The sequence below is a fragment of the Lycorma delicatula genome, chromosome 8 (genome assembly GCF_047948215.1).
Source record: "Lycorma delicatula isolate Av1 chromosome 8, ASM4794821v1, whole genome shotgun sequence".
Taxonomy (NCBI): domain Eukaryota; kingdom Metazoa; phylum Arthropoda; class Insecta; order Hemiptera; family Fulgoridae; genus Lycorma; species Lycorma delicatula.
In genome coordinates, this window is record NC_134462.1 from 124,735,453 (window position 1) to 124,751,109 (window position 15,657).

At 32.2% G+C, this 15,657-nt stretch overlaps 1 protein-coding gene across 5 annotated transcripts in view; it reads right to left on the reverse strand.

Annotated features, from left to right (window-relative positions):
• Nucleotides 1–15,657, reverse strand: part of Awh (LIM/homeobox protein arrowhead) — a 455,485-nt gene that overhangs the window by 18,560 nt on the left and 421,268 nt on the right. For 4 of the 5 annotated variants that reach the window (XM_075372511.1, XM_075372513.1, XM_075372514.1 and 1 more), the window contains 2 exons: nt 9,407–9,624; nt 2,846–3,091 (listed from right to left, as the gene is read on the reverse strand). In XM_075372511.1, the coding sequence (XP_075228626.1) occupies nt 2,846–3,091; nt 9,407–9,624 (464 nt within the window). The remainder of the gene's footprint in view (nt 1–2,845; nt 3,092–9,406; nt 9,625–15,657) is intronic. The other variant, XM_075372512.1, reaches the window with a different exon arrangement.

Sequence of the window (15,657 nt, forward strand, 5' to 3'; positions counted from 1 at the left end):
TCGGGGTCGGTCGTCTTTTGCCGGCGCTGCCGAGGCGGTTCTCCCCGAGCGATTCCATGCTGGGCCAGCTCCTGCTGCTGAGTCCGCCGGCCAGGGCGATTGAAGTCCGGCGAACTGGAGTGGGAAGGTAGCGTCCGCGTCCAGCGGTTCCCTCGTCGGGCCGACCAGGCGTACTGCTCCAGCGGGGATGTTGCCATCCGCCGGGAGGTCCCACGTTGAGGCAGTCAGGGAACTTCTGTCTTCTTCTTCTTGGTCTTCTCCAGGTGATAGTCGACAATGAATTGAAAATTCACTCTTGTGCACACTCTTTTATTGGGGCCTGAGAGTGGTGGGCAGCACTGCTGCTATGGTGGGAAAACTGCGCTGTCGTCTTTGTGGCGGGAGTGACACTGTACCAGCGGGTACGTATACTGTGCTCCAGTTGACATCTGAGCTGCTACTGTTGTCGTCTGCCGATATTAAATTAGGCATATATATGGTAACAATATATACATATTTCACTGTAACTAAGTTTTTAGCACAAATATACTTGTAAATTAATTTTATTATTTTAAGATACTTTCATCCATGTCATCATTGAAAATCCATTTTTACAAAGTTTGACAACATTGAACAAGAATTGCAAAGGTTGAGAATATTGGCACAATATAAAGATTGGCAAGAATGACAGTATAAACTTTACAGAATGTTTAATTGAAGCATATTCTGAAAAAAAATTCATCGAAATAGTTTAGAAAGGTGCAGAGCTCTATTTTTATAACCAACACTACTATCTGAGGTAATTTCTCCAATAAATTGTATAAAGTAACTAAAACTTTTATTTTTGAATGTTTATAATACTGAGTGTGCAAAAAATAATATCACGGACTATTTAATATCTATTTAAGCTATTTAATATCTGTTAACTTTGACTTGCAATGAATCACAGTAATGAAGTAGTAACACTTAAAGTTATTCACTGTGAACACCTGTCACGTGGCACATATCCAACTGATAGTACAAACTTTAACCAGCATACATTATTGGTGTAATGAAAGCAACAGCTGCTTCAATCCTAAGTCCTGAATCAGACAGATCAGTAGGTAGCAGAGGCACATAAACAAAATCCTTCATAAAACTTCAAAGTAAAAAATCAAATGGGTCATATCAGTGACCTAGGTCACTGTAATCAAGATTTGTCACTGGATCTGTGCTGACTGATCCAGCAGTCAGGAAAAACATCATTCAACTGATCCCATACATAATTATGTGAGTGAGGAGGCGCACCATCATATTGCTAAATAAAATTTTCTGGCCCATTTTGCAGTTGAGGAAAGAGCTATGTACACAGCATATCCAAACAACTCCTGTTATGCTCTCTGACATGTTCAACATTTTCTACAGACACCCTCGGTTGTCCAATTCTCTTCCCTTTACACAGACATCTTGTTGTTTCAAACTGATTACACCATAAATGAATTTTATTATCACTTGGAAGATCACAATTAAACTTTCTACAGAACATACTTTTAAGTGTAATTACAGAATCACATTTGGCAAACTGTTAAACACAAAGGCTTTTTGTTTAGGAGTCTTTATCTTTGCTTGTGGCGCTGTCAGGGGAAAAATAGGGAATCAATTTAAGGCCTAGACCTTAACCAAGAAGCATTATATTGTAACCTTATATAATGTACATTATACATATTATATTGCACCATTATATTATTATATATTACAATATTATATACATTATAACTTATCCAAGAAATATTATTTCAAATTAAAACCCTGAATTCTTTATCCTATTTCTGGTAATACATAAGACACAAATTTTTTACAAGGATTTATAAAATTCACATATACACAAAACAACATTTAAAAAAAATATACATAGACAAAAATCTAACAAATGCAATTCAGTTTTTTGTTATTATAATGACATACATATAGTAATTTATACCTTAGCAGTCATGCTATGTTAGTTACTGCAGTCAGTGGAGCTGTAAAGGAAGTTTAATTATTTTCAATTTTAATTTTGTAATGTATTATAAAATTACAATAGCTTGAATATAGAGGAGTAATATTGGAATAAAAAACAAATTTGGAAATCAATCCTAAGACAAAAAATAAACATTTTTACAATTTGTTAATGGTTTAGTTCTATTGGCAGAAAGAAAACATGAGTTATAAGAAACACTGAGTATCAATTTATTGCTAGGAGAGAAATTTAATTTGAAAATAAAAAAAAAATTATATGAACATAAAGAAATACAACAGAAAGGAAGAATAATGACAAAGTAAATACTAGGAGGAAAGAACATATAATCTTGAAAATTGCAGAATTTTGTTACATAAATAATAAAATTACCGAATATGTTAATGCAAGGAGTGAATATCAAAAGCAGACTGGTACTAGTTTCATGCTGAAAAGAGAAATCTACAACTGTTAAATATAGATACATTATTAGGAAAGGATTTCTTAAAGAAAAGATAAAGTGAAGCACTTTTTGTTAATAGGATATTTAGATACATATTATTTGCTAATGGTAGGATGTAGAGATAAACATTTTTTGAGAAAAACAAAAATTGGAATGTATAAAACCAATTAAATATGTTGAAACTAATATATTTGCACTTTAAAGAATAGATGATCAAATCAATTAGACTGATGATTATGATCCCCAAAAAATAAGCGTTTTAAAATGAAATACAACGTTACTGTGAAAATACCATTAAACAAATTGTTTAACTAAATGAAATAAAAACAATTATTCAGTATTCTATAGGTATAAATAAAAAATTATTGCTCGGAACATTTTTTTTTATTGCAAAATGTTGTTAAATAAAGCAAATTATGTTTACTTACAGTGTGAAGTTTTCATTTTTCCAGTGTTAAGATGTTTCTTCTGTCTTGCTCTTGAATTTTGAAACCAAACTTGGGTAACTCTTTTGCTGAGCCCAGTTATTTGGGCGATACGTTCCAAATCTTGGCCATCTGGATTCGAATCCAATTGAAAATTTGCTTGAAGTACTTGTAGTTGTTCTTCTGTGAACGTTGTACGCACCCTTTTTGCTTTGCTTTTGCTATGATAGCTCTCTGAGTCCCCTCCCTCTACACAGAAACATGAAAGATAATAAAGTACTAAAAAATAATCATAGCATAATGTTTTAATTATTGTAATAAAATTTTAGTTCTAGATTTCTTAAATATCTGTCTTACCTTTCCTATCTGCATATTCAATTAAATATGGTGTATATATTATTCTACAGAATAACAGATAATTCACTTTCTGGGATATAAAGGAATTAAAAGGAAAATTGTTTACATACATTTTTAATTATCAATCTGAAATTGATAAACCATAATATTGTGTTTATAGATATAAAAAGCCTATGCAGTACTAAAATGTTGCACTAATCAACATCACCTTATTTTTTCTTGTTAAAGTATCATTTTAGTAAGCAAATTAAATTTTTACATAGGATACAACCCAAAACACTATTAGTCTACGGGCATCATTTTATTATATTTCTCTACTGAAGGTATTAATTAATGGAGTTGATAAACTTGTCCATTTACAAGATACCCCATAACAAAAAAAATTACAAATTATAAGGATGCAATAATTCTACAGCTCCTCATTTCTTTAGCGTGGATATAAATAAAATCAGTGTCAAGCTGAAATTCATAGAATAAGCTATGGAAGCCAAGAAATCAAGGATAAGGGAAAGGAATTGTAAGGAAAGTATTGCAAAATCTACCTACATAAACACTGTGAAATCAGCCAAACACTCAATCAAAAAAAAAATATTTGAAGGCCTGACTCTTCTTCAGAAAAGGTTGGTTGGTATTTTTACCCAGAGTGGTTTACCCAAATGGTTATTCTGGGGTTATTTAACAGGTGGTCAGGCTGAATAATTAACCCACCAGGTTGGTCTAGTGGTGAACACATCTTCCCAAAACAGCTGATTTGGAAGTCGAGAGTTCCAGAGTTCAAGTCCTAGTAAAGTCAGTTATTTTTACACAGATTTGAATACTAGATTGTAGATACCTGTGTTCTTTGGTGGTTGGGTTTCAATTAACCACACATCTCAGGAATGGTCAAACTGGAACTGTACAAGACTACACTTCATTACACTCATACCATCCTCATTCATCCTCTGAAGTATTATCTGAACGGTAATTACCGGAGGCTAAACAAGAAAACAAAAGCTGAGTAATTAATAGTCAGTCGGATACTTCCTTGTTTCATACAATTTTGGATATGGGCTGGGGCTGCTTTTTTTGGGATTGGTATCTATTCTTGGATAACTCTTCAACTCCTAAAGGAATCCAAAAATTGGTTTCTGTGTATACCTAAGCTTAGTGTATATATCAGCTTAGGTATTCTGATTTTCAATACAAAACTCATTAATCTGTGCTGTTATCCTGTGCAAGTAATTTGCTGTTCCCATCCAGATACAAATGGCAAATCTATTTGACTGTACAAGGTCTGTTCAAAAAATAACCAAAGTTAATTTATTTAATCTTTATTATTAATTTTACAGATTACTGTCCCTTGTCCACTTCAAGGTACTCCTCTCCCCTATTCACACACTTTTCCCAACGGTGTTTTCAATTCGAGAAGCAATCCTGAATAGTTTCAATTGAAATCACCTTTAAGATCCATGAATAATTTACTTAAATATCAATAGTCTCAAAACGGCGTCCTTTCATCACTGATTTTAAATCCGGGCAGGTCTGATGAGTAGGGAAGCTGACGGAGGACAGTCAGCTGATTTTTGGCACAAAACTGATGAATTGACAAATGTGAGTCTGCGGGAGCATTGTCGTGGTGAAGGAACCATGAGTTGACTCACCACAACTCTGGTCTCTTTCTACGTTCACAGTTCACTGTTTTATCTTAAGGCAAGAGTTCAAAATACATAATTCTATTAAAATCAAAAAAAACAGAGAGCATCACTGATGTTGGGTTGAGAATGACAACTTTCTTGGAACAAGGAGATCCTCTGCCAATCCATTGTGATGATTGAACTTTTGTCTCGATGTCGTAGCAGTAAACCCAGCTTCTGTCTTCCGTTATGATCCTTTACATGAATGTTTCATTGTCATTGGCTTGTTCAGGTTGCCGACAAACGTGTCCACTCGATGTTCTTTCTACTCTTCGGTCATCAAACGAGGAACAAACTTTGCTGTAACTCGATGCATGTTCAATTTTTCAGTCAAAATGTAATGGCATGATCCAATTGAGATCCTAACATTTTCTGCAAGTTTTCTGACAGTCAATCGACGATTTTCATGGAACAAATCGTTGATTTTCTGAACATGGGTTGTCATCTGTCGAAGCCGAAGGCCTTCCTGGTCAAGGGTCACTTTCAATTGACTTACGACCACTTTTAAATCGTGAAAACCATTCGTAACATTGCGTACGACCCAAAGCATCATCTCCGTAAGTTGAAAAGTTTCTGTGAAAGTTTTCCCTAATATCAGGCTTCTTTAAAAGAAAACAATCTTTGAATTCAGTCAGATATCCTCTGGAAGGCAATTTTTAAATTTATATACCTTAATTAATAAATTTCTTTAAAGAAATTGTAAGATTATAAGTTAACAAATGGTCGGCCGTATTATTATTATTATTTTCTACTTTTGTTAAAAATAACTGAAATTGTAAGTACAAAACTACGAATATTTATGCAACCACTTGTTGAAAGGTAAGTTATATTTAGTATATCTTAAAGGAAGCAAATCAAATGTTTGTGTGGTTATAGTGCTTTCATCATTTTAGATCCTTTTATATTTTGAGTAATGAAATTTTTATTAGATATTAATTATATGATCATATTATAAAGGTGTTGGAGTTAATTTTTTCCCAGAAATATTTTCAATAATTTATTAGTGAGTTCAGTTAGGCTAAGAACAGTACTATTAAAATGTTCAATAAAACAGCAACATTTTTTTAAGTAAATTATTAACTACTCTTTATTTAAGAGCAAGTTAAATATATATATAATAAAAAGGCATATTTTACTTAAAAATATTACCTTTATTAATTTCTTGGGTTAACTAATCAACCATACAAACTTATAAATTAAATTCACATTTCACTTAGAATTCTCTAAGATTCTTCAGGTGACGATACACATTCATACACACATCATGCAAAGTTCTGTTACATACTAGGAAATTAACTGCTGTACCCACCCTAGATAACAATATTTTATCCCCACCATTGTTGTAATAGATTCCCCTACTCGTAAGTGACTCATCTTTATATAATTACCTCTATTCCCTGTGTAATGGACCTTTACAATGCACAAATTTTTGTCAAAAATCTCAAATATTTTCCTTAAAACTATTAATCTCACTATTTTCCTTAAAACTAAATTTACAATATAAATATGATTTTTTTAAATTAAATTAATAAATATGTTGCTTAATCCGGCTGCTATGTCCGTTCTATTGTTGACAGAGTTTGTATTTTTAAATATATTTATGATATTTTCCGGATAATTATTATTTATTAATAGATCTTTTGCTTTTTTTATACATTCTGGTCTATCTTCGGGGTTTGTAAATTTTATTACTCTGTAAGATTCTTGACAACTAATTTTTTATATGATATTGGTTGTGTTGATAGGAAATTTAGGTATCTGCCTGAAGATGGTTTCATGAACCATTTTGTTGATATTTTCTTTTCAAAACGGGTTATTGTTAAATCCAAAGAGTTTATGCTATTGTTAATTTCAACTTTCTTTATAAGTTTTATACGTTCATTAAATGTTTACATTCTTTTAATATTAAATCAATATTCTGTTCATGTGCACATTCTAGAATGTCATCTATGTATCGTTTATAGAATAAGACTTTAATATTTAATTTTTCTAATAGTTTATTTTCTAAATATTCCATATTTAGGTTTGTTAAGCAGGCTGATATTGGTGACCCCATCACTAAACCATGGCATCGTTCATATAATCTATTTCTAAATTTAAAATACATATTATCTATGAAAATATTTATACATTCTAAAAATTCATTTTTTTTTAAATTTTAGTTATTTTTTCAATTTCATTCCATTTGCTTTCTATCACTACAATTACTAAATTCTTTGGAATGTTGGTATATAATGAAATTACATCCATCGAAATTAATTTGTTGTTTTTGTTTCCACATTTAAATGTGTGGAATTCTCATGAATCTTTGATGGTGTATTTATATAACATATATGTTAATTTAATTTTTACAAAATCATATATTTATATTGTAAATTTAGTTTTAAGGAAAATAATGTTTAATGTTTGTAATTTTTGAGAAAAATATGAGCATTGTAAAGGTTCTAATATGCAGGAAATAGCAATCAGGTTATATAAAAAGATACATATAATTATCTAAGATAAGATCAGTCAGGTATGAGTACCTGACTATAAGTATGAGGGGGATCTATTACAAAAAAGGGTAGGATAAAAAAGTGTTATCTAGGATGGGCAGACCAGTTAATTTATTAGTATGTAAGAGAATTTTGTATAATGTGTGCATGAATGTGTATTGTCACAAGAGGAAACTTAGAGAATTATAAGTAAAACGTTATGTATTTAATTTGTAAGTTGGTATGGTTGATCGGTTAACCCAAGAAATTAATAAAGGTAATATTTTAAAGTGAAATATGTCTTTTTATTATTTAATTCTAAACAATCAAGAGGAAAATAAACTTAAATAAATTACATTAGTATATATATATATATATGTATATTAATAAAAGTGCAAAGCTGTCGTTTTAGTATTTCTATTTTAAAGATTTTACAGTCGATATAATAAAAATAAATTACTTGATATCAGAATTTTTATGGAAGAATTCGAGAAAAAAAAAGAGAGGTGTTGTGTTAAATAATAAATCAATCAATAAATGGGAATTCTAGGTTAGGTCATAAACTGCTGAGCTGGGAGAGTTTTAGTCGACAGCTATCGTTTTCCCAGGACAATATATTCCTCTTGCTCTTGCTAGTAGGATTGTAGGACAAAGGTGCTGGTTCTATTTGCATTTGAGATGCGGGCGGGGGAGGGAATTCAGTTGGTTGAAGAGAGGAGGATGGCGCAATCCAATTTGCTCGCGATTTCACACCTAGTAAACACCCTACAATTCTCCCCTGCCGTGAGGGCATCCCTTCCCTGTCGCGTCCAAGTCTGATTGCCCCTAAGGAGAGCTAATTGTCCTCCACGGCCCAAAGCAAACTCTGTTCAACTGGCGAAACAATCCAACTCACCCTCAATTCCTCCCTTTAACCGTAGACTTGTCGACTCATCCTTTCCTCTAAACGGGCTACATTTGTCTTGTAGAATAGAGTTAAAATTTATATATCACCATTAAATGCCCTTACTATTTTTCAATAAATTATAAAATTACAATCGTAAAATTATTTAAAATTGATAATAAACATTCATAAAATTATATACAGGAAAAGGTAAATAAATTATGAAAAGCTTAGTAAATTGTCCAGATAAAAATATCGTACACTGCGTGCAGTGTTAACACGTTGCCACCGTTGCGGTAACGAAGTTCCGTACTGTGTACGGAAGTATCGGGGTTCTTACTAGACGGTTCGGTACACCTACGTACCACTGCCATGGTTGTTGTACGATGTCGCGGCACACTGGTGCGCCGAATAGCAAAACTAGTTCAATACGGTCTGCTTTAGCTTGTAATCAGTTGAGAATGATATGTGTCGAGTATATTCGGCTAATGAAAATATCTGTAAACCGTACAGGCGCTCGTTTGGACTATCATTCAGAAGGCGTTTTTTTATTACAACATACAATAACCAGACAGGGAGAAAAAAACTACTTTTATTTACTTCTAATAATTATAAAATGCAAAAATAATAAAAATATGATTACGCTAAGCCTGTTTTAGATACTAAAAAAATTGTAATTTAAAAAAAAAATAAAACAATGGAAATAGACTGGGAAAACTAAAGGACAAAAGATTAACTGTTTAGCTTTGGTTGATGATAAGGCATTATTAGCTAAAAGTGGAAAGAAGCTGAACAACAAACAAATTAAAGAATTACAAAAATAAGCTGTTAAAATTGGACTAAAAATCCGTTAAAGCCGATCAGGGCTAGGAACGGGGGGGGGGGCGACCGGAAGGGTCACAAGGCGGGTTTCTTCCCCTACGGGGTTGGGAATAAAATTCGCGTTTGAAAAATCGAAAATTCTAACTAATGAATAAAAACTGCCGAATTTACTTAATAACAAAAAATGGAATGATAAACCTCTTGGACTTTGCTGAACTGAAGGCAAACTAGTTTTTGAACAAATTCAGTATCTAAAAATTGTTTCTTAACTTCACTTAATCATTAACTATAAATTTAAAAATATTATACTTAAAAATGCAATGAAAAAACCAATAAATTTAATTAATTTACTGACCATCTGAAGAAGTGGTAGCACCGTCGACTGTTTCTAAATAGTGAGCTTTGCAGAGTACTCTGTCTTCGTGGAGGGCAAATTCTTCTCCAGTACTAAGTTGTCTTTTGCAAGCGTCACATGCAAAACAAGCTAAATGGTAAACGTGATCTCTTGCTTTTCTAACCCAATCGTTGGCAGATATTCCTCGGCAACACTTGGAACATTTGGCGCCGAAACTTCTAACACACAATAAAATGATCTCACTATTGTACTTTTGAGATAAATATTAAAATAAATTGTGCATTCCTAATAGTATAACTAATCTGAGATAAATATGTTAAATATAAACATATGAATTAAAAAAAAATTGGTGTTTTATCATTATGAGAGTAGAAATGCGGCACTGTCTTTTGAGATTGTAATTTAAAAAAAAAAGAATTAAGCGTTTAGTAAACAAATTAAGTTATGTAGTCTGATAACAGCCTGTATTCATTAATAGAACCGATTGCATTAAAATAAATATCTTCTACATGACTTTTGGTAAAAACATATAATAATATTTGTAATTACGAAATTCCCGCTGTCATTTGTACGAAACTTTGACACATAAATTAATACAGAATCATAATAGTATTTGTACTGGTTTGGTATAGCCCGTCAGTGCAGATTAATACCGCGATCACCCGAGGAAGATGAAAAAGAGAGAAAAAAATAATGCCCCGGACAAATCCAACCCCATGTCCGTGCAGTAATATCTTCACACAGGTCTAGGGCAGGCAACGACATGGTACTTCGGTACCTTCACTTATGTCGGCCAACGGGACAATGATCTTGTTCAGGAACTGCCCTGCGGAGTCCGGGATTGGCAGTTTCGTGTTGTCCACGAGTTGTAATCTGCAGACGCTAGAAAATTTATGGCTTTCTGACAGCAGTTCATGTCATCTGTAACGCCAGATGGGTAAGAACTCGATGATAGGGTTCGGTCTCACTAGGCACGGTTCCACCTTGATGGATACATAAATGCACAGAATTCACGCATTTGGTGTACATAAAAATCCACATCAGCTGCACGAGTCTTCTCTACACGAACAAAAACCGGGTGCTTGGGTCACGTAGGCGAATATTCATAGCATTTTTTCACGGCAGGTAAACAGTGAGCGCTACATACAGACGGTGCAACAATTTGTAAACACTATATCTGCATACCGGCTAGAGTACACGTGGTTTCAACAGGATAAAGCTACGGCTCATACAGCCAACAACATTATGATTTTCTTGGATCAGTGCTTTCACGGACAAGTGATTTCGAAGGGGTCGTGGTATATTCGGTTTCCTGATTTATTCTCTCTTGACTTTTTCTTGTGAGAATACCTTAAGGATGTTGCTTAAAAAACTCATCTTAACACCATTTCCGAACTGCAGAGTGAAATTGAACGATGTGTCGCTGCCATTACTCAAAAAATATTACATGTGTTTAAGAACACGCAACGTCATATTCAATTATTGGAATCGCGTAATGGAGACAACTTTCAATAACTAATGTAACTTAATTATAACACTGTATTTTTTACATATTCTAATAATATAAGTTTTTAGATTGTATCGGGAACAATCAAGATATATTTAACAGGTATTTGATAATTGGAATATTCGAAAAAATTCTAAGAACGTTCCAGGAACAATTTAATAATAATCTTTAACGTAGGAGAGGCAATTGCTGTATAAAAAAAAGTAGTAAAACAATGTTAACTCGTAGTGAAAAAAAAACAACAATTAAAGACTAAATAATCGTACTTGTGGTAAAGAGAGGGGGTCTAGTATTTGCTTAGTTAAACAATTGAGAAGAATAATAGTCATGTCTTACCATCAGTAAATTTGTGCGTACGCATAAGAATATTTAGTTAATTATATAATATTAATATAAACTTCAACTTAAAAAAAATAATGATGTGGCAATAAAATTTTTAACAAAGAGAAAAATAAAAAGTAACGATTGAATTGTTAATGCATAATTTTAGGAATATACTCGTATACGTCGCGCCTACACTTGCAGGGACAAAAAATGTTGCCTATTTATGGAGGATCCAATTAATACATTTTTTTAATGAAATTCCTCTTTTGACAAACCATCCCTTCACAATAGATGAAGTGGGTAATCCCTTCTACTCAAAAAAAAAAAAATATAACTTAAAAATAATTTATAAAAATTGAAGTACTGAAAATACTATAAATTAATAATTTAATTACGAACAAAATAAATAACAAAAATTTACATGCATTGTAAACTTAAAGTCAAATTTAAAAACAAAGATCAAAGTTTAAAAAAAAAGATTTTAATTTTCTGTTTTTATTTTTCTGGTTTGGGTATTTTTTAATATCTTTTGTATTAGGGTTAATCAATTTTATTTATACCTTAATTTTTATTTTAGTGTTGAATAATTATTTAAAAAATCTTTGGTCGTTTTGAAATGAAGTTCGTTTGGTTTGTGGATTTTTTTTTATCTTAACGATTCATAATTATTTTCTCCAGGTTTATTTTTTCTATTATTATCCACCTTTTTAAGGAGTGCAGGATTAAAAAAATAAATCACTATAAAAAAAATTTTAAATAAGCAGACTGATGAAAAAACAGTATAGTCAGGAAGGATATTTGGAAGTCAATGAAAGAAGCAGGTATTCCCGGTAATTATAAGACTTGTATATTGTGGAGTATGACTGTGCTGTTAAAATTAACGGGGAAAAATTGAGAGCTTCAAAGAGGAAACTCGAGTTCGACAAGGTGATGTTATTTTAACAGCCATTTTTAACCTCGTGATTAAAAACGTAATAGTCGGGAGTAGTAGTCTGAAGAAACATCCAGGAACTGGCTTTTGATGACGATATTGCCCTGATGGGTACGAGTGAAGAAGAAGTAAAAAAAAAACAACTGTATTGATAAAAGAAGCAGCCAGTGTGCTTGATAATAAACAGTGAAAAGACCCGTGGTAGTTTCAAGATAGGAAAAGGAAGATCAGTGTTTGAAAGTAGATGATATGATGCTTCAGAAAGTTAACCCGTTTAAATACTTGGTGTAATACTCAACAGTAATAACAAAATAGGATGAGTGTGCTTAACAACATTTTAAAATACCGACTGCATCCAGGAACACAAAACTGAGAACCAACAAAATGATGATTAGGCCTGCTGCTACATTTGGGTCCCAGACACGGACTCTTAAAAAGAGAATGCAATCCAGACTGCAAACATTGAACAATAGAGAATTAAGGAAGATTTTTGGTCGTTGGTCTTTGGTCTTTTGGAAGGTCTTTGATCCAGTTAAGGAAAATGGTCTAAGTAGAAAAAATATCTGAGAGAGTTTTATGAAGAACCAGATGTAATAGCTACAATAAAGAATGGAAGGCTGGGATGGATGCGTTCTCCGAAGAAAAGATGATGAAATAATAAAGGCAGTATTGTACGGCCAGATAACGGGTGTAAAACCGTTAGGAAGACCGAAGAAAAGATGGAGGAAGGAGCTGAAGAATGCTTCTGATAAGTATCTTTCCTTATTTGAGTTCTTTAGTATACGTTGAAACCTAATTCCACGTAAAGATTGCTGTGACATGAGGATTCTTGATGTGATATGGTGGTTTATTAGAATGACTACGCACCTATCTGACTATAGGAGGCAGAGGAGATAGCTGTAATATGAAGCTATGAACAGTCTACGGTTCGCGGAGCTAAGGAAGTAATAAGTAAATAATCAAATAAAAATATTTTCATGGATTGTTACATATTTGATTACGTCTACACAGCAACAAAGAAAACACATATTTAACTGCTCGCAATAGGAGGTGTGCTTAATTGAAATTCTAAGATTAAAAAAAAAAAAATCATAATATAAAAGACGCTGTTTTAACGGTGTAATTCTATTTTTTTTTTTTTTTTTTTACAAAAAACTTTGAAAAAAGTCAAATCCGAAGTTATACGGCGTTTATTATAGTCATCGAACATTAATGAATGATATAGGGAGTATAACGAAATGAAACGACTGACACTAAGTAGGAAATTTTGGAGATTTGCATCAAACCAGTCAAATGACTGAAGACAAAAAAAAAAAATGAAAGGCGCCGTTCGTTTTCTACCTCTTTTAAACAAGATATTATGCTTAAAGGTAATTTTTAGCAATTAATTTAATAAATTAGACGCTATAAAAATTACGAAACATTTAAAGAAGCAAAATACATAATTTAGTATAATTTTAACGTAGACCTCATTAAGTATGTTTTTTTTTCATTTTTAAGATTTTGTAATAGGCTAATTGTAAGTTTAGAAGGTTAAACGTAATTAAATTACGCATAATTATGATTATTACACACGTACAGATATAAACTACTTTTATCTAATACGGTTTCTCTCTAGAAGAATAAATTTCGAAGTAATACCCGTATATTGAATAGTACCAAATAACAATTAATTAAAAAAAATCCAGTAAATAAACACATATAATAAGATTAAATGAATAATGGTCTGACGTAAAGATCTTGTTACAGGATTGCATGCATACATAATATCGTTATAAAAAAATAAATAAATAAAAATAAGATAAGTATGTATACAGTAACTTAGAAAGGGTTAGTTGAGGTGTTTCTGTTTTCTGTTGTATAGGTGGTGTTGTGTTTTGTGTCGCGAGCTGAGTACGAATGCTGATCAGTAACATTAATTAGCAGTTGGCAGTGTCCTTATTTAGAGTGGAACTACAGCACTAATCACCACAGATAACGCTGGGAGGGCTTGTCCACTTTACAGTGTGGCCAACATTACAACATTATATTCAACTAGTCAATAGTAGTAGTAGTAATAGTAAGTAATAGTGACACGATCACGTATCCCGTTATTAGTTCACGAATTTATTACTGTGACAATTTAATGTATTTGTTTATTTATTATCGCACAATGTATGCATAGATATATTAATAGATTTAAAATAAGAGAGAAGTAAAATACAAATGGAACACACACAGAACTTACACTATCTTGTTCTATAGTCATATGAAAGGACTAATGCAAGCTTAAGTAAATCACGGATCTGATAGAAAAGGGCAGAGGCTATAAAAAAGGTCTGAAAACTAATTTTTAACGGTTGCTAACAGATCTATCTCTTTTTTATTGAAATATTTTAAAAAATCAAATATAAATATTTTAAGAACTTTATCGATACGTTTCTACGATTCAACTTACCGTCTTTATTACAGGTTAAAGTTTCCGTGACAAGTATACGTTGATTTATTTATTAAAACAAGCATATGAACTAACAGCCAAACTCCGTGGCAGTGTCTCGGCCTTTCATCCGAAGGTCCAGGGTTCGAATCCCGTCCAGGTATGGCTTCTATCATACAAAATTTCACTTTCATATCCCACAGACAAGCTTCAAGCTTATGGGGTGATATCAAGTCAAAAAGATATTTGTTTTTTTAACGATGTTGTTACAGAAAAATCTAATACGGATTACGCTAAAATAATAAACACCTTTAGGCCTCTCAACGAAAATTTGTATGTTCAGGTTAATAACTCGGGAGTGAGTGGGTCAACAATTTTGGATTGGTGATTTCTATATGTGAAGAAAATATGATAATTCTAGGTTAGAAATCGAAGTTTCAAAGGGATGGGATGATAAAGAGGGTCGGGGATCAAATCTTCGCTGAGGCTAGAGTTAATAAAAAATTTTTAGTTTGATTTTTGGAATTTTTAAGAAATATGAAGTATTTCCTTAAAAATCTATCTAATGGCTCTCAAATTAAAAAAATAAGGGTATTAATCGAAATTTTCATATTTTTGCAAAGAAGTTTAGCATCTTCCGCCGGTAGATGTCCTCTAACATTATATATTTCCTTACACATGTTTACTTTGTTTCTTTTTTTGAGTTTTTTTAGTGCATGTCAGTAGCCGAGATCTGAGGATTCTTGATGTGATATATTTGTTACAATGACTGCGGATCTATCTGGTGACTAAATTTCATGTCTGATTGCTGCAAAATAATATTTAAAGTACCGTGTTTCAAAATGAATATCGAGGTTTAAAAATTATGAAATAATTATTTAGTTTTACTTACACTGATAAATTATTCATGAAATGAAATGAAAACTGTTTTTCCTATAACTTTTCAACTTGAACACCATTTGTCACACGGTACACATAAAGACGATAGGAGAATTCCCATATTTTAATCAGAAAGTCTGGAGTAATTGATGTAACATCTGCTTCAATTTTGTACCTCAAGTCATGTAGGTCAG